We start from the raw sequence: 19,928 nt of genomic DNA, 5'->3' as shown, positions 1-19,928 counted from the left end.
AAAAAGGCTCGGTATGAAAAGAGGTGAACTCACAGCGTCGAGTGCACGTGTCTCAGGAGCGAAGGTTTAACTCTGTTCATCAACGGGTTTCACTTCTTCATCCTCATGTAAACAAGTCTCACGAGTCCGTCTCCTCAGCAGCTTCTGTAAACATCGAGGTCCTTCAGTGTCTTTCAGGCCTCAGACAAAGTGCCTGTGAAATGGCTGAAAGTCTGAAATCATCTTGAATGAAACTGGCCAAAAATGTAAAATCGTTGAAATAGGCAGTAATCTCTCTTTTCTTTTCGTAAACAAAATGAGAGCGAGAGAAAAATGTGTAAACTCTTAACGTCGCGACCGGTCGAGTTTCTCCTTTATGGCACGAAAGTTACAATTCACTTAAGAAATGGAAAACGTCTGTAAACATTGAGCGCTGAATGTAAACTTGTATTTTTCTCCTTCAATGAGCGGAGACGGATGTCGGAAGAATTCTTGTGGGAGTTTGGCACTTCTGTTGTCCTGCGTGTGTGTGTTTGTGTGTCAACAACACAACTGGCTGCGTCGAGTGAGTCTTAACAAGCGAGCTCCTCCTTTCAGAACGATTTCAGTAAAGGTCGAGATGCTTGAAGTTTTGGTTTGAATCAGAATCGTGGATTTAGACGTCACAGATCTGATCGGTTCTGTAAGCGATCGAGTCGAGGCATTCACCGAAACAGTGATCGACGGCGACGGGTTTACAGAGAGAAGGAGGCGGAGCTTATGTGCGATCGATGCCCTTGTGTGAGTGTCTCTGCTCCGAGTTGAGCTTGGCCCAGCAGAAGAGGACGAAGGAGGGCTTGGGCCCGGTTCGAGCAGGGCAGCGAGGTTCTGCCCACAGAACAGACATGAAAATGTCCGGATTCATCCGTCAGCGCGGCGGAACACGGGAGGACGACGGGGAACGCCACGCGGCCACGATTCGCCGCCGCACTCGGACGCCAGGCGCCGGGTCACAGGTTCGGGTCGGACGCAGGTCGAGAGAGAAAAGTCACAACGTACGAATCGGCTCTTCCATGCAAACGTAGGAAATGTGTGTTTCCTGCGCTGAGTCCCTGAATGTGTGCGTGCACCGACGTGAAGGTCACGTGAACATGGCGTTCGGTAGCGTGACGGTTTCGTATGGCTGGTGTTCGTTATGGCTTGAGATCGACTTCCTCTTACAAACTGAATCCTCTTACACCCAGAAGGTGACAACAGTGAAAGGTTTTAAATTGCATGTTTCGAGTAAAAGAAGAGGAAGAATGTTAAAAACAGAAGAGAAAAGGTTGGAGAGGTCGGATAAGGGAGGGGAGGCGGGGTTCGGCGTGATCGGGACGCCACGTGAGGAAGAGACGACAGAGAGAGAGAGAGAGAGAAGCAACTGGAAGAAGGAGATAGGAAAAGTGTCAGCAGCGTTTCACAGACTGAGACGAGAGTGAGTCTCTGAAGCTTTGAGATAGCAGCAGCAGCGGAGGAGGAGGAGGAGGAGGAGGAGGTGGAGGAGGAGGAGGTGCTTGTATTTATCAGCTTCACACGGGGGCTTGTCAGTCAAACGGCGTCCTGCTGCAGCCGGGTAGCGTTCAGTGAGAAAGCACTTTGAAGCATTAATGCAGTGATCCTGGTCCCGGGAGGAGAAGAGTCCTGAGAGCAGCAGAAACCAGGAGAGACGAGAAGTGAGTGAAGTCTTCTTCAGGTGAAACCAGAGGAGACGTGAACTCTTCTTCAGGTGAAACCAGAGGAGACGCAGGAGGAGGAGACGCAGGAGGTGTGAGACTCAGTCCGCTCGCCACCGGGTTTTGGTTTCGCTCGTAACAAAAGAAACGACAGACGAGACGGGAAGAGGCTCAGAAACCTGGATCCCTACAGCATCAAGAGGAGGAGGAGGAGGAGGAGGAGGAGGAAGAGGAGGAAGAGGAGGAGGAGGAAGAGGAGGAGGAGCGTCGGCTTCGGGGGGGAAACGTCCGGGAGGTGCAGCCGTCACCTGCTCGCCGTCGCTTCAGGTTCACATCCACTCGACAGGACTCACACTGAAAGAGAAGAAAACAACACAAACAGAGTTTTATTCAATCTGTGGTTTGTTCTTTAAGTAAAAATGTTTCAAATCTATTTTACTATCTCATTAAATTCATTATATTGTGATTTGTTTTCATCTTTTTCCCCCAAAAAACACAACATGACTGAACTGAACTTTTCCTGCTGCTTCTTCTGATGAGAAACAAACTCCACAAAATGTCAGAAACACTATTTCACGCACATTTTCTCACAGAGTAAAAAAGAGAGAAGCAGAAAATAGATTATTGAATAAAAGATCAAAACAAAACAACAACAGCAAAGTTTACTGAGGCGAAAACAAACCAGGGAATCAAACCTTCTGCAGAACTTGTTGTTCTGTAGATATTGTTGACTTTATTACTTTATTACTTTATTACTTTATTACTTTATTACTTTATTACTTTATTACTTCCTGTATCAAAACAACCGACTGTAGTTTGTGCAGAAATTAACTTTCTACAGGAAGTCCACGGCTCAGAGATGATTTTATATAAGACTCCGGCCTCCAGCAACTTTAGTGATTAGACCTGAGATTCTGCTGAATGGAGAGAGACACACACACAGACACACACACACACACACACACACACACACACACACACACACACACACACACACACACACACACACACACACACATCAGCTGACAGAGGAGACGGGAGCAGCCGGGATCTGACTTTGATAAAAAGAGAGCAGGCGACATGACAGCTGCCATATGGACTCATCTGACAGAGGGGCCGAGCAGAGAGACCACAGATGTGTGTGTGTGTGAGTGTGTGTGTGTGTGTGTCTGTGTGTGTGTGTGTGTGTGTGTGTGTGTGTGTGTGTGTGTGTGTGTGTGTGTGTGTGTGTGTGTGTGTGTGTGTGTGTGTGCAGAATGAGGCCTGCAGCGTCAGGAATGGCAGAGACTCAGCACTGCTGTCAGGAGGAAACCTAACAAACTGATCTTTTCTCCCTCTTGTTAAATACTTTCAGACTTTGTGTTTCCATTCACTTCATGAACTGAACTCTATGCAAATGTCTGTCGTGACCTTTGACCCCCGTGAAGCCAAGTTACAGGTTTTAGATTGTTTGATATTTCAGAGCCGAATGTGTTTGTTTGTCGATGTGAAAACTTTTATTTTACAGAAACGTTTATTTAAACATTTGACATAAAACAAAATGTTTATTTTAAAAGGGATCAGCAGCAGCAACACGACTCAGCAAAGACAGAAACAGGATGTTCTGATCCCGGGACCGGGACCGGGACCAGGACCAGGACCAGGACCAGGACCGGGACCGGGACCAGGACCGGGACCGGGACCGGGACCGGGACCGGGACCGGGACTGTTTCCTGGATCACGATTAACCTACATAGTCTCAGCTGGAAAGTTCTGGCTCCACATCAGTGTGTCTCCACCTCGGGGGGGTTTTCCAACCCGCTTCCTCAGATGTGGTAATTAAGAAACCCCCCCCCGCTGACACACAGCTGAACCTCCACCGGCTTCTAGGCCACAAACACATTCAATCCAATGAAAATGAACAAAAAAACGAATAAAATAACTCACATCAGATGTGTGTGTGTTGATGGATTTAATCTGGACCTGGTGTCTGCACAATAAAATATATTAAAATACATAATTCGAGTCGATTTGAAGGAATCTCTTGTTCAAACATTGTTGTTTTTATTTGCTGTTAATTTGTTATTCTTATTAAAACACGATGGTCTCAATCTAGAATCAACACTGTGATAATCGAAGGATATTCTGCTTTTTACTAATTCTATTTTATCATATTAATATTAAAACATTATGAGCATTATCCCATATTATTTTCTGTTAATATCATTGTTTAGTATTAGTTCCACTTTTTAAAAAAAGAAGCCAAAATCGTGTTTTATAAGGTTTCATCTCAGCTACTGAGACGAGTTTTTTATATTTTACATTACATTACATTTCATTTATGTATTTGAATTAGGTCGTCCAAACCTTATATACAACAATTATGATTTAGTGACATTTTAAAAACAAACAAACAAACAACAGCATACACATGAGCCTTTGAACTTGTCACAGTCATAGGCCTTTGATCTTGGAGCTTTGCTATTACATCTATCACATTTCTTTGATCTTCTCTACGTGTCTCTATAGGATCTGTTCATTCTTTCCACTCGGTTGATTCTGAAATTCTGTACAAAATGTCGGAAGCAGGAGACGAAGCGGACGGCGCTCGCGGGTCCGCCTACCAGGAGTTTGTGGTGATGGAGCTCCTCCTGGAGAAGCTGAAGCTGTTGAACTACGAGGAGGAGGCGTTGGTCCAACACAACCTGAAGCCTCTGAACAGACATTACTTCGTCTCCAGTCGGTTTCTTCCTTCCAACCCCGGCGAGCAGTTCCACGTGTTCCACGTCCTCGCCGCCTGGCTCATCAACACGGCAGGGCGGGCCTTCCCGGCGCCTCAGGAACACGACAACCCGACCGCCACGGCGTCCGGCGTCCTGGCCGAGCTCCGGGCCCTCGGGGTCAAAGTGGATTTCCCAGCGTCCAACCTCCTCCAGGGCTCGGGCGAGTTTGTCTGCTTCGTGCTGTACCAACTGGCCGAGAAGGCCCTGAAGAAGACTGGCTTCTCCTTCAAAAGGCCGACCCACGCCAGAGAGAGCACGGAGGACGAGTTCATGACGGAGGACAAGGCCGAGCTGACGTTCGACCACCAGGAGGACGAGATGAGCGACGACGAGAAGGAGAAGGAGATGGACCAGCGGGCCGTGGATCCAGCGGAGTGGGCCCTGGAGGTGGAGCGAGTCCTGCCTCAGCTCACGGCTCCGATGGAGACCGACACCAAGGACTGGAGGAGCCACGTGGAGCAGCTGCACCAGCACCGCGGCCGGATCGACTCGTCCCTGGAGCAGACCATGAGCTTCCTCCACAAGCTGCAGGAGGACATCAGCAGCAGCATGAAGAAGCTGAGCAGCAGAGAGACGTCCATCAACTTCCAGCTCAAGCATCTGATCCAGGAGTACCGCGACGCTCAGGCCAAGAAGACCGACGCCTCCGAGCAGTACGACACGGCCAGCGGGCGCATGATGGACCGGACCCGGGTGGTGGCCGAGGTCAACGACAGCCTGAGGAAGGTGAAGAAGCAGGTGGAGGAGAAGGGGAGGAGCATGTCCGACGAAGCTCCGGTGGTGAAGATCAACCAGAGCTTGGTGAAGCTGAACCAGGAGATCGCTGAGATGGACGTGACCATCAGCGTCCTCCAGCACATGCTGCTGCAGGCCAAACTCCGGGAGAAGCACAACATGATGTGCGACATGTACGCCAGCAACCCCCCCGACCCGGCCGCCGAGCCCTTCAGCGCCGGCTGAGGAGCTGAGGACCTGAGATGTGAAGTCTCTCTGAGGAACATCAAACACCAGGAAGGAGGAAACAAGTCTCAACTGCACTGAGACAGTTGTTGTTGTTGTGTTAATACTCGACTCTGATGAGTGTGTTACGATGGTTCTAGTTCATTTCCCTGTTTACAGATTTGTGCAGAATAAAACATGAGATTTCATTCTTCTGGAACCATCAACCACGTCCTCCTGGTTTCTTCTTCACTGTTCCTCTGCAGCTTGTCTGAGTCGATCTGATGGAATCTCTTGTTCAAACCTTGTTGTTTTTATTCGCTGTTATTTGTTATTCTTATTAAAACACGATGGTCTCAATCTAGAATCAACACTGTGATAATCGCAGGATATTCTGCTGTTTACAAATTCTATTTTATCATATTAATATTAAACCATTATGAGTATTGTCCCATATTATTTCCTGTTAATATCGTTTCATCTGTTTAGTATTAGTTTCACCTTTCAAAATAAAAGAAGCCAAAATCTATAAGGTTATATGTCAGCTACTGAGACGAGTTTCTGGTTGTTGCTTGGGAGTTTTTATATATTTTACATTACATTACATTTCATTTATGTATTTGAATTAGTGAATTGAATAGAGTGTGTTAAGATGGTTCTAGTTCATTTCCCTGTTTACAGATTTGTGCAGAATAAAACATGAGATTTCATTCTTCTGGAACCATCAACCACGTCCTCCTGGTTTCTTCTTCACTGGCTGAACGTCTCTCTCTCTGTCTCACTCTGTCTTCCTGTCTCTCTGTCTCACTCTGTCTTCCTGTCTCTCTGTCTCACTCTGTCTTCTTGTCTCTCCGGTCTCATGCTGAGTCCTGCTGTGCGTCCGACACACTCACACACGTATGGATTTGTGTCGCTGCCTCTACGCCTGCTGCTCGGCCTTCCTGCCCCCAGCAGGTGTCAGCGCACGCCATCAACCTTTAATGAACCTCAGAAGAAGAGGTTTCACTCTTACATCTGACCTGCAAACAGTCGGAGACGGATCTGAAGGCTCCTGAGAACCTCCGGTTGCCTTCTTCATATCTGAATATAAGTGTTAATTTGAATAAAACTGTGGATTTCTCTGAGTTTGAACATGTTTTATATAATGTACGTGAGTAAATGTGTTATATATAATGTCTGTAGCACTTATATCCAGGCGCTGCTTCATAGAAACCACATGACATCACTGCTGCTTCACTTCCTCTTACAGACACGTGAACTTTAAAGACACAGAAGCCCCCCCGACAGGCAGCAGACCCCCTGTCACACACACACACACACACACACACATACAGACACACACAAACACACACCTCCTGACTTCATCCATTCACTCCCTCCCCCCCCCGATGCGTGGGCCGTCTCTCAGAATACTGCAGTGTTGGAAAAGAGAGAAAGTGCAAAAAAACAAAGGGAAGAGAAAGGAGAAGGAGAAATAACTACGTGTGTTTCACTGGATCTTTGTCGTCTTTGTGTGTCGCTGTTTTTCTGCAGCGTCACACAAACCGGCGTCAGAGGCTCGATGGCGTTAGTCAGCTCGGCCTTCGTCTCACTCCTCCTCTTCCTCCTGCCTCCTCTTCCTCCTGCCTCCTCTTCCCAACATCACTCTCATTCCTCTCACATCTTTCCCCCTCTCTCTCTCTCTCTCTCTCTCTCTCGCTCGTCTCGTTCCCCCCCTCCGCTCCCTCCCTCCCTCCCTCCCACCCTCTCTGGAGCATGCTGGGAAATGTGCCAGTGCATAAGGGCATGCAGCAGTATGGCTGTGTATTGGGAAATGGACCGGGGGCGAAGCTGGCACTGCGGTGACCTCTGAGTGTAAAGGTCACTGCACCGCCCTTGGTCCTGACACGGCGGTGGAAATAAAAACGGGTTTCAGAATAAAAATCCATTAATGCAGCCTAGTTTTCAGCTGATAGTGTGGAGTATCACAGGAGGCTTCCATTAGCTCTCATCAGGGCCGCGCCACATAATGTCCCGACCATTGATTCCACTGGAGCTGTCGGGTGTTCGCTGGGTCGAGCGTCATGAAATATCATTCTACACACTAATGTAAATATGTAAGTTTTAAAGCTGCTTTCAGACACGAGGCTGCTGACCTTCATGAAACCATCCAGAGAGGAAGTGAGTGAGAACACAAAGGTCTGAGTCCGTCTCTCCGGACATGTTACTAGGGTTGCAAAGGGGTGGAAAGTTTCCATGGGAAGTTTGGCTCGGCAATTTTGGGAATTTTGAAAAATACGCAAATTAAACGCTGAGCAATAAAAACATCATTCAAAACTCTATTTTAAAGATGTATGGAACGTTGAGTTTCAACCCTCCACTGGTCATTCTTCCATCACATGCACAGATAACTCCCAGCATGCTTCACTCTACAGCAGGGCTACTGAGGCCTGCTGTAGAGTGAAGGACTAGTCAGGTAAGTTTCCATGATATTACTGGGAAAATATATTAGCATGCTGATTGAGGATTGTTCATCTGTTCATCTAGACTATTTCCATTCATTTATCCATCAATTGTAAAATATGTTCACAGACGATTCCAATTGTTTGGCTAACTATTTATATCTCTGGCATTGCATTAGTGTTTTTTTACAAACTCTTTTCTCATCTTATTCTACAGAACAATGCCACGTGCACTCTCTCATGTGTGGAGACATTTCACCCCATCCAATGTAGAAGGAAAGACTGTGTACATTTGCAAATACTGTGCAAAGACCTATGTTAAGAATGACACAACGATGCAGAAGCATATAGTCAAGTGCCCAAAGTTTCCTCAGGGCTCAAATCAGCCTATGACACAACAAAATGTTTATATTTATGTCTGTATATGACAAGGTTAATACAGTTAGTATAAATTACCCACAACATTTCCAGTTAATTCCTGTTAATTCCCGTTAATTGCCGTTAATTCCCATGGAACGTTTCCAGCTTTGAACATTCCCGGACATTTGCAACCCTACGTGTTACAGAACCTTTCCTGACGTTCTCCTCGAGAAAAAGTCCAGAAAATGTCAGAATGAGCCTATGTGAGAATAAAGCAGGAAAATGTCCAGAAGTCGATGAAGTTTAATTATCCCCAAAAGATCTCAAATCTCGTCCTGAATATATAAATCATCTTTTAAAACATCTTCCTCGGCTTCTTCTACATGTGGGATGTTTGTATTCTTCCAGTTTCAGGTCAAAGACTCGATGTCTTTCCTTTACAATGGAACAGAAGTTATTCGATTCACAAGGCATTATGGGAACTCCAGGCAACGAGGGGCTGAATGGAGATATTAAATATTAAAGAAGTCCAAACTGGTAACGAGCCGCTCTGTATCTTTCAGAACTGACACGACGAGTCGATTAATTGATGAGTTAATCTACAGAAGACACAGTTTAACCAGTTGAATACGGTGAAGTAATGCTGAGTAATTTCTAGGACAGCAGACGGGAGTCAGCGGATCGATTGATTGGTCAATATGTTCCCTCGTCCAACCAAATTAAATTCATAATGAGAAAAGCGTTGCATCGATAACCTTCCAGGATTAATCCATTCGTTTTGGCGGTCGGGAGAAAAAGAGACAACTTGGTTTCACAACTTTGAACTCAGAGTTCAACTGATCCAACGTTTACTGGACAGAAGAGAAACAAAAGACACAAGATGTCATCATGAACCAGGAGTTATTCACAAACCATCAGGATCTTATATTAATATTTCTTCAACAAGCTGATATCAAGTGAGTTTAATTAATGTTCAGAAACGTCGGGTGGATGGAGAATAATCTGCAGAAGAAGAAAAACAGCAACAACTGAAATGACAGCGTCTGAGGAGGAGCTTCATGAGGAAGACGAGTCTGAATCCATCAACAGGTTGAATCCAGAGACGCTGAATCACAGCTCATGTCAGTTATGATGTGATATGTAAATGTTATCATGGATTTATTGCAGCATATGTTTCCTGGTAGCTGTGAACCACACGGTGACAGAGAACCAGGACCAGCGAGACGCTGAGGAACCGAACATTTCCTTCAGAAAGATTATCAGCTGTGTAATTAGTCGATCGGATCCCGGCGCTAATTATTCCCTTTCTCGCAGAAACATCGGAGTAACGTTTCTCGGTGACAGCTTCACGAGGCGCAAATTAAACATAATGTTCAGCCGTACATGCGCAGCAGCGGGATGTGGTCCCATCTGTTGGAAGCGGCTGACGCCTCACAGACCGAGCTGGGAGGTGTCGTCCAGCCACGGGCGCTTCCAGCTCGCCACGCCGCACGCCAGAGCTGGAGCTGGAGGCCGCTCGGCGAGAGAGAAGTCGACAAACAAGCGCCACAGCTGCCCAGCGTCTGCTCAGGGAACACGTGACAATAAAGTTGTGTGAAATGTATCAACAATGACTGAACACACAACAACACACAACTGCTGTCCAGCTGCGTGTTGGACACATGTATGAGACACAACCTGCTTTGTGTTACATGTGTCCGGGTGTGTTTGTTTTGTGTGGTATGTGCTGCAGTTTCCCGTGCAGCCTGGTGGCCGCCTGCGGTATTGATTATAAGCCCCGCCTCCTCCATGTTAACGGATGGGACCCGGTCCAAATGGAAAACAGTTAATCTTGAATAATTGTGTCTCAAAGATGTTTTTTGTCATTTTCCTCATAACACTGACAATGTTCAAGTGTTAATGTTTCTGACAGAGGACAATTATTTTAGGTTTTGATTATTAACTTTACATAAACATGGCTGCTCCACAAAAAACTAAAGCCAAAGACTCTCTGTCGCCCCCTGGTGGGTAATGAATGTCGAGTATAGGACGTGTTAAAGTGCACGGCAAATACATGTTTCCAAAGGGTTAAAATATTGAGTTTACTTCCATGTGAGTCAAAGAAAAGCATTGATATTTTCATATTTCAACAGCAGCTATTGGAGATTGTGGGTTATTGGTTGTGCAGCTGCAGATTTAACTACACAACGATGAATGTTGTGTTTCCTGAGATATTCAAATATTGAGATATTGAAATAATCCTGTTTTCCATTCATCATAAAATAAAATAAAATAAAAATCCTCGAGAGTCAGTCAACTTCCGTGAAGTGAAAGGAAAAGTGAATAATAGAAGCTGTTCCACTTTGTGTCTGCGTGAGGGAAGTGACTTTAAACTACTTCCTGTTCCGTCCGGCTCTTCTTCACGGTCAGCGTCTCCGTTTTTTTAACTTGTTTACTTGTTTACTTGTTGATGTTTTTGTTTGTTCTCTTTCTGAAGCTGTTGTGAAAAGATGATTTATAAAAGAAGTTAATATCTTGAATTACAGCCACAGATGTTGGAGCAGGTTCATTTGTTACAGTTTCAGGCAGTGGAGTTAGTGTGTAGTGCGTAGTGTGTAGTGTGCAGTGTGTAGTGTGTGGTGTGCAGTGTGAAGTGTGCAGTGTGTAGTGTGTAGTGTGTAGTGTGTAGTGTGTAGTGTGTAGTGTGTAGTGTACAGTGTGTAGTGTGTGTTCTCGGGGGCTGTTGTGTGCAGATCATCGGCCACTTGTTCTCTCTCCTCCGGTGATTACATGAACACCTGAGAGTCGCCTCAGGCCACCGCTACCACCCCCCCCCACATCCGGCGCCGTGTGAACGCCGTCTCACATCCCGACCTCCACCTCGGAGACTCATCACAGCTGACTCACACCACGGTGACGGTGACGGAGGGCGAGAGGCTCCACCCCCTCCACCGGATGAGAAGTAAGTGAGCAACCGGCGACGGACAAAAGAACTTCATCCACATCACCGTCTGATCTCTCTTCTTCCAAAACACACACGTAACTCTGCAGCTATTACCCAGAATGCACCACAGCTTCAGGACCACCCCCCCCTCCGGCGCTCTTTCACCATTATATCATCCTCCAATCGCTGATGTGCAAACGCTTTTGTCATCAACTTGCTGCACCGACTTTCCTCATCTGCTTCCACTCCACTCAGTGTGTTTCCCACAATGCCTTGCAACGGCCCCCAGAGAGTGGGCGTGTACTTGTTGATTTGGCAGAGGGGGGGTAGGGGGGGGGCGTACACAGACACACAAACAGCTTCAAAGTGTGATCACTCAGCTGTGGGGTCGAGACGCATCTGTAATCGCTGCTCGTCACTCGGACGCCACACGTCCCGTGGCAGCGCTCTCTCTCTCTCTCTCTCTTTCACTCTCTCTCTCTCTCTCTCTCTCTGTCTCTCTCTCTCTCTCTCTCTGTCTCTCTCTCTCTCTGACTCTCTCTCTCTCTCTCTTTCTCTCTTTCTCGCCCTCTCTCTCTCTCTCTCTCTCTCTCTCTTTCTCTCTCTCTCTCTCCCTCTCTCTCTCTCTCCGCACTACTCTGATATTCAAACCTTTAATCGGCCTCGACTGAATATTTGCTGCTTTTCTCTGTTTTTATTTGATTATACTTTTTTACATCTTTATGTTTCTGAATCTTTTTGGATAAATAAGTAATTTTTCTATATCTAATGAGCTGTGGGAATCTGTGACGGACATTATTCTACAAACTATAAATCATTCTAGATTCATTAATAATGAAAATAACCATTTGCTGCAGCCACACTATGATAATAAATAAATCTAGATTCATATAATCACAATATAGCCACAACACATATATTTAATATACTGCACTATACCAGATACTATATATATAATATTTCTCTGTTGTGTTGCACTACTCATCAGTATTTAATTGTTCTTATATAGTTTGATTCTATTCTTTTTTACCTGTATTTCTTGTGTATTTTGTGCTGCTGTAATAACCGAATATTACATTAATATGAATATTCTCTTTTACACTGAGATACAACCTGTGTGCTTTGCTTTTTATTTTCTTTTACATTTAATATGGATTTCATATAAACCTTGAAACCCCAAATGTACTTTAATTTATGTATTTTGTATTTATTAAAAAATTAAACAACGCTCAAACAGATCAGTAAAACGTTATTCATCTTATCTAAATCTCCAGAGATGTTCCTACTCATCTCTGGATGAAATATAATAAAGTGATTTCAAACCATGTTTTTATTAATTAATTATCCAGACAAATATATCAAGTAAAACTTGCAGCTTCTCCACAGCGATGATGAGCTGATTTCCTCTTTAACGTCACTGGTTGTTTTATAAATTTGAGTTTCGGACGACAGCATTTAAAACATTGGACATTGTGATTTATAGACTTTACAATAAATTGCTTATGGCCAGAATACTAATAATTATCTGGTGAATCCATCCATTACCTATAAATCAATAATGAATAATAACCGTTAGCTGCACTGTCGTACATCATGGAGTCAGAAACGTTTCCTGCTGCCAAGACGTTAAATCAATGAATCAAGTATCAATAAAAAGGCAATTTAAAGTCTAGTATTTTGACTATCAATTAATTATTCTCGTCGTTATTGAGCAGAAAAGCGATTTCTGTTTCCACTTTGTCAAATGTGATACATGTGATATGTGTAAAAATGGAATAACTGGGTTTTAAACTGTGGTTTTTCCTCTTTTTTAATTAATTGAGGGATTATTCACTCTGTTCCTGCCTCCGAACATGTCCTGTTCACATATCTCCTGATCCTGATGAGCTGATTATTGATATTCATATCATGATATCTGACCAGAAGCTCCCAGATGCAGCTTCACGTGTGTGACTCGTCCGAAGGGCCTGAAGAGAGAGAGGGACAGGAAGCCGAGGTAGGAGTGCAGCTCGGAGAACATCCTCCACCTCACATGCAGCCTGCAACCATATGCAAGGTGATATCATCCACAACACTCACCTACACAGAACTCCTACACACACACACACACACACACACACACACACACACACACACACACACACACACTCAGTGAGTTAGGTAAGGCACCTGTGAGGCAGCAGTGCCGAGGGGGGGGCAGTTAGTTCGCAGTGTTTCTGCATTAGCATTCATGAGGCAATTATTTGCTCATGCAGGACGCAGCCGCATGTGTGTGTGTCTGTGTGTGTGTGTGTGTGTGTGTGCATGTGTGTGATCTGTGTTTTTCTGCATGACTCTCATGTTGCACACACAAACACACACACACACAGAAATGCATGATGACAAAAACACACAATCACCACCACCCCCACCTCTGTGTTTTGTAGGTGCAGCTGCATGTGTGAGTGATGCTGCATCACAGTGACACACACACACACACACACACACACACATACACACACACACAAAGGGAGGGTTGGTGTTGCATTGTGTCGAGGCGTGTCTGTGTTGTGTTGTGTACGTGATGCATGAATGTATCTGCAGATGAGAGAGAGAGTCCAGCGTCAGGATGAAACCTGTTTGCATGTCCACACACACACACACACACACACACACAGACACACACACTGACACACACAGACACACACAGACACACACTGCAGCATCCACAGCAAGAGGCAGAGGAACGATCCAGCGGTTTCTCCTCCGTCACCATGTTGCACCTCCACCGAGGAGGAGGAGGAGGTGCACATCTGGAACAATGAGCTCCATCACCTCGGACCTGATCCACACACACACACACACACACACACACACACACTTCCACACACATGACGCGTCACACTTCCATTCACCCTCTCCTCCGTGCGCGTCGGGGTGTTACGCGCGGTCCCGTTATTCCGGCTCCTCTGCAATGAACGCGTCAGGAGGAGTTGTGTAGTTTTTTTACCTGTTGTGTGGTTGTTGGTCGGCAGCTCGATGTCAACGTGTCTCTCCGGCGGGGACAGGGGACGCGTCTCCGGAGACATGTCTCATTGTAAATCCAGGATTCAGGATTCAGGATTCAGGACTCAGGACTCAGGATTCCAGGATTCCAGGATTCAAGATTCAAGATTCAGTGACGCGCGTCTCCGCTGCGAAACAAAAAAACCACGCAGAGAAAAGATTCGTATAAAAGCAGCGCGACCAGAGTCGTCGGAAGAGCCGCCGGATGTTGATGGAGTCGCTGGTTCGGTCTCATCACTCGCTGGGTTCGCACCAGACTGAGGCTGTTCTCTCTGAGGCTGTTCTCTCAGGTCCGCTGCTGCTGCTGCTGCTCCGGGGGGGGGGGGGGCTCGCAAGCTGATTGGACCAGGCGCTGTGCATTCCTCAAGTGCTGGAAGCGATCAGCCAATCAAGGGGGCGGAGCCGCACCGTCCCTGCCTCTGATTGGCCGTCGCTTAATTCCCGATGCGCGCGCAGCTGAGCGGACATGTGGTGCAGAATTCATGAGGGAACATTAATCTTTATCTTTTATTTATTAGCTCAACACATCGTTTGTTATTAGCAGTTCTCCATTCAGCCACAGGTGGCGCTGTGCTCGTTCCTTTATATAAACTTTATGTTATATACTTTAAAGGTCCAGTGAATAAGAAGCAGGAGAAAGGAAGTGGAAATAAAAGGTCATAAATAAATACATTGTAGGAATTTTAGTTTTTTCTTGACCCTAGAATGTGACCTTTATATTTAATTACTTTATATTTAAATACTTCATATTAAATACTGTATATTTACATCAGGTCGTCTCTACGGAGGCAGCCATGTTTTTCACAGTAGCCCAGTTTCTATGACAACTGGAAATACCACAGGTTCTATGTCACGTTTGGAAGGGGGGAGGGGTGCAACATGACACTTCACCACTAGAGGTCACTAAACGCTACACACTGAACCTTTAACACCAATTTATTGCAGGCCATGTTTTTTATTTATAAGTAGTTATTTGAAGATATATATGAAAATGCTGATGATGCGTATTTCCGAGATATTTTGGCTTAATTTCCGGATCGTACCAGGAAGCAGATGGGCGTCGGCCATCTTTATATCCAGTCGGTGTACACACCTCTACCTGTACTTCATTGTACTTATACTTTTATATTTGACTACACAGATCATGTTTTGTTTCAATGTTTTAGATATATCAAAAATACAAATCTTGATGTTAAATACTTTAATCGAAGCCATTGTTTTCTTGAGGACTTTAATATTCCTTATGTATAAATGTGTTATAGTTGTGTAGGATTTAGAAGGAACAGAAATACAATGTACTATTAACTATGAGGTACAATTACCTGAAGCTAGTACATGACATTGTATATTGTTTATATCTGCGTCTAAACAGACAGTTTTCATGATAATATAATATCAAGCTGTATCATGAGGATTGTAGTATTTGTGGTGTACTGGCCCTTGAAGACACACAAAGTACACACCAGTATAAGTGTAGTTTGTGTTGTTTCCCTCCCACTCCACATTGTGATGTGTAATCATCTGTTATGGTAATTGTCTTCACGAGATTAAAACCAGACTAATAAACATTGTGTGAACTCTCTCCTGTGAATAAAAAGCAGTTTAATGTGAGTTTAGGTGGCTGTTCCCCCCCCCTCCTCCCCCCTCCCTCCCCCCTCTGTGGTTTGAATGGCTGCTTGATGAATGGGAAGCGAGCTGGAGGACAGGGGGGGGGGGGTGATAATGCAGTGTCATCAGTTACCTTGACAACCGCGGCCTCTACATCGAACGTGTTAATTATGATTTTTTTTTTTTTTTGCCAGGAGATTATCAGCAGCTTGTTCCTCACGTCTGACTTCCACAACCAGACGGGAAATATCAAATATCAAATGATAATCTCTCCATCTCTCTCTGCCCCCCCCACCCATCCCCCCCACCCACCCACAACCATCTCCAACCTGCAGACGCAGCATAAACTATGATTTATAGTTCAGTTTAATTTACTGCACGAGACATTACGCATCATTTTATTCCGAATGCCGGGAAATTAAATCACCAGGGTTGTAATATGTGTGGATGAGCGTTCACACTTTATTCAAAGCACTGATTGGACGATCATATTTCAATACAGCACAGTATTTATCATTTATGGTGAATAGTTCTGTGGACGTGTGTTGATCTCGTGAAATGTTAATAACCAAATATTACATTAATATCAATATTCTCTTTTACACTGAGATATAACCTGTGTGCTTTGCTTTTTATTTTCATTTACATTTAAAATGGTTTTCATATAAACCTTGAAACCCCACATGTACTTTAATTTATGTATTTTGTATTTATTGTTTCTATAAGTTGTGTGAAATAAATGAAACAAGGTAAAACAGTAAAACATCATCCATCTTATCTTCATCTCCAGAGATGTTCCTACTTATCTCTGGATGAAATATAATAAAGTGATTTCAAACCATGTTTTTATTAATTAATTATCCAGAAAATGCATCAAACAGATTCTCCACAGCGATGATGAGCTGATTTTCTCTTTAACGTTGTTTTATAAATTTGAGTTTTGGACGACAGCATTTCAAATATTGGACATTGTGATTTATAGACTTTACAATTCTTAAAAGTCTTAAATCTTAATATTTCGATCCGACACAAGACGTCCAGTTTTCCTCCTCGTGTGATAAGTGTTCCTCTGTGGCCGACGTGAAAATAGATTCACTTTAAGCTCTTTATTTATTCATGTTTATGCAAATGAATACTTTATTTAAAGGCATAACGTGTCCCACAGTTTCTTTTACACTTGAATAATCACAACCAGGAGAAGACAGGATATTTTTTTACTGTAGAATCACGAGTCCGTGAGCACTGATGTTTTCTTTTTGTCTTAATTTGTTACAAAAGAGATTATTATAGTTACACATATTATTATTCAGGTATTAACAATGGAATTTCAGTGGAAAATAAGTATTTTTATGAACGTTAAGAAGACGGAACATCTCCCAACAGTCTTAATTTAATTTCTGCACCAAATTTCACACATTAATAGATATTAGTCCCATAGAAACGCCTGGTTGTTCTCATCCACATCCATGAATAAATCAGAAAACATCTTATCTCACAATGTTAAAGAAAGTTCAGCACCTAGATTTAATATTACCTATAACTACCAGAGTTTCCTGATAATCCATCCATGAGTTTTTGTGAAATCCAACAAACAAACACAGATGAAAACTTGACTTTACGTTAAATAGAACGTGACCGAACTGAGGTCGTGACCTCTGCGTCCTCCCTGGTTCACGTTGTCTCCGTCTCGTGTCCTGAGCGGTTCGGTGGATTCTGTCCTGACTGGTTTCTGTCGACAAATGTAGATTTTACTTTTGTTATTTCAAATATCTTTAACGGTCAAAGGTCCAGAGTGAACTCGCATAAATATTCATGTTGACTCCGGTTAAATCTGCACTTTTGGTCCGTTTTCATGCAGTTGAATATTTGATCAAAGTTCAGCAGAAACCGCAGATGGAGAATCTCCATGTTGGTCTCTGCAGGAATAGAGTTGGCACAGATCTACCGAGCGTTTGCCAGCTGCTGCTTCACCGAAGACGACCGGTGATCTGCTGAAAGTGAGTTTCACACGAACGTCCGCGGCTCGGCGGCTGAAACACATGATTATTGTCATTATGAATCCATAAGCTCTTCCTGCAGGTAGAGTGGAACAGTGACGTGGCTTCAGCTGAAAGCATCGATAGATCGATACCTTCACTGGATTCACAATCAATGCACCGCTGCAGATCCATACAGTGCATCACACTGAATTCATTATTCATCTGCTTTTCTTTGTGCACGTTTTCAAATGCTCACGTCAACCCTCCTGATCGCCACGGAGACGGTGATGTCACCAGAGCGCCATGTGACTGGGAACAATGGAATCTAAAAGCCAGTAGAAATCCTTGAAGGTGAATCAAGCTTCACGTGTGTGTTCCACTGTTTCCATTGGATCTGGTTCCTCTTGGTTCCTCAGAGACATCGAACATGAAGGTGTGAAAACGCCTGAAAACCACTGAGCTGTGGACGAAGTGGATACTTGTCTCCACGAGTTCACCTTGAATGGTGAAAGACGGTTCTCTGATGACCTCCATCCATCTTCGTGTTTTGATCCGAGGTCAGGTCCCGCTGGCAGCCGGGGGTTCCAGATGTTCCTCAGATGTCCCAAGGCGTTCCCAGGCCAGATGGGACATGTGGTTCTGTAGTCCTGGTTCAACCTCGGAGGGGCTTTCCAGGAACCGACCTCGGCCAGCGGCTCTACTCCAAGCTCCTCATCATCTCTCTGCAGCCTCGTGTCACTGCCCGGGACTCAGGACCAGGACCAGGGAGAAGGTCATTGAGAAGACCACCTGGTGAAGGGACGGCTCCGAGGAACCGGTCTGAGGAACCGATCCGTGGAAGCGGTCTGAGGGTCTGAGAGGAGGAAACACAACGTGGGGTTGTGAGGGAAATCTGGAGATAGAAGAGGCTGGAAACACCAAAGTTATCTACGTGTATTTAATAAAGGGGGCTTTCTGCAGAAAGGAACAACACAAGGAAACCACAAGGCTCTCAGAGTGAAGATGCAGGACAGTCAAACACAAGAGTCTTATATCGGAGGACTAATCTCTCTCAGCCAATCCAGACTGGTTCTGTAGCTATCTCAACACAGACAACTGATTTACATGTGTTTCCTTTGGAGATGAGCAGACATACATTCAGTTCTTTGGGGTCTAAAGGGTCTAACAGTGTTCAGGTCATACACAGTTCACACAATTAAAACAGTCCAGGTCATAAAACATTTGAACAGTTTGTATATGTGAGTAGAAAGGTCATAAAAGCCTTTAGACAGAGCTACAAAAACTTACATAGGTTTCACACATACTTAGTTAATTTTTCCATCACAGGGTTCGACTGTTTCACAAGATTCAGGAAAACTAGATCTCTATTCCCTCAAAACACGAGTCTCAATAATATCTGATCAGATCTGTTTTGGAATGTGGAGCAAAATGAAAGGAAATTATCATAATCGGCAGGTTTTTGTCTTATTTCTGAAATAATAAAAATGTGAGGAATTAAGAATCTGTTTGTCTCAGAGCATCATCTTCATCCTCTTCATCATCTTCTGGAACAGGAAGCTTCCAGCGATGCTGAACGAGATGCTTCTGTGAGCAGAGCAACAACACAAAGATGAAAAAAGAGAAAAAAACGCTTGTTCATGAGCAAAATTAGAGCATGTGGAGGAGGAAGATGTGGCCGAGCAGAGATGATTCAGAGGCGGCCGCGGCATGAGAGGTGCTTCTCCAAGAGATGAACCTTTAATGATTCCCTGGGGGGGGCCGAGGATGAGGAGGGACTGTTCTGATTAGAGGAGGAAGGTCAAACTCCCGGGTCTCAGGCAGCCGACAGCAGTGGACACCTGATTTCTTTCCTCTGCATATTCATATTTCTGAACCATGCATGTCTTTAGTACGACAGATATTAAGCTTTTAAGGTTTCCTTGTTTCAATGGTGGTAATGTTCACTTTCACTTTAATATGCACAATACTCATATTCTTCCCCCCTCCCCCCTGGCCTGGACTGCCACACCCCCTCCTCGGACCACTGAACATTTGAACATTTGTACATTTGCACTAACTGTTGTGTGTTTTTTCTACTGTATTATCCCGCCTATAGTGTATTCATATTTATATATATTTATATTATTATCCTGCTCATAGTGTATTCATCGTCCTTATATCTTACAATTCCTGTTAATACTGCAATATTCCATATATATTTC

The 19,928-nt window shown here is 44.4% G+C and overlaps 1 protein-coding gene across 1 annotated transcript; it reads left to right on the top strand.

Moving 5' to 3' along the window:
* Positions 1 to 4,225: 4,225 nt before the first annotated feature.
* LOC133025750 (intraflagellar transport protein 57 homolog) lies at positions 4,226 to 5,392 on the top strand. The gene has a single exon (XM_061092493.1). The coding sequence runs from the start codon at positions 4,226 to 4,228 to the stop codon at positions 5,390 to 5,392; it is 1,167 nt and encodes a 388-aa protein (XP_060948476.1).
* The last annotated feature ends 14,536 nt before the right edge of the window (positions 5,393 to 19,928 follow it).

The sequence above is a fragment of the Limanda limanda genome, chromosome 19 (assembly GCF_963576545.1).
Source record: "Limanda limanda chromosome 19, fLimLim1.1, whole genome shotgun sequence".
Classification (NCBI taxonomy): domain Eukaryota; kingdom Metazoa; phylum Chordata; class Actinopteri; order Pleuronectiformes; family Pleuronectidae; genus Limanda; species Limanda limanda.
The sequence above is the reverse complement of the archived record's forward strand: the minus strand, read 5'-3'. Positions and strand labels throughout refer to the sequence as shown.

Bases quoted from the DNA above. Each gene is read 5' to 3' on its own strand.
- LOC133025750 (XM_061092493.1), top strand. From the start codon at position 4,226: ATGTCGGAAGCAGGAGACGAAGCGGACGGCGCTCGCGGGTCCGCCTAC.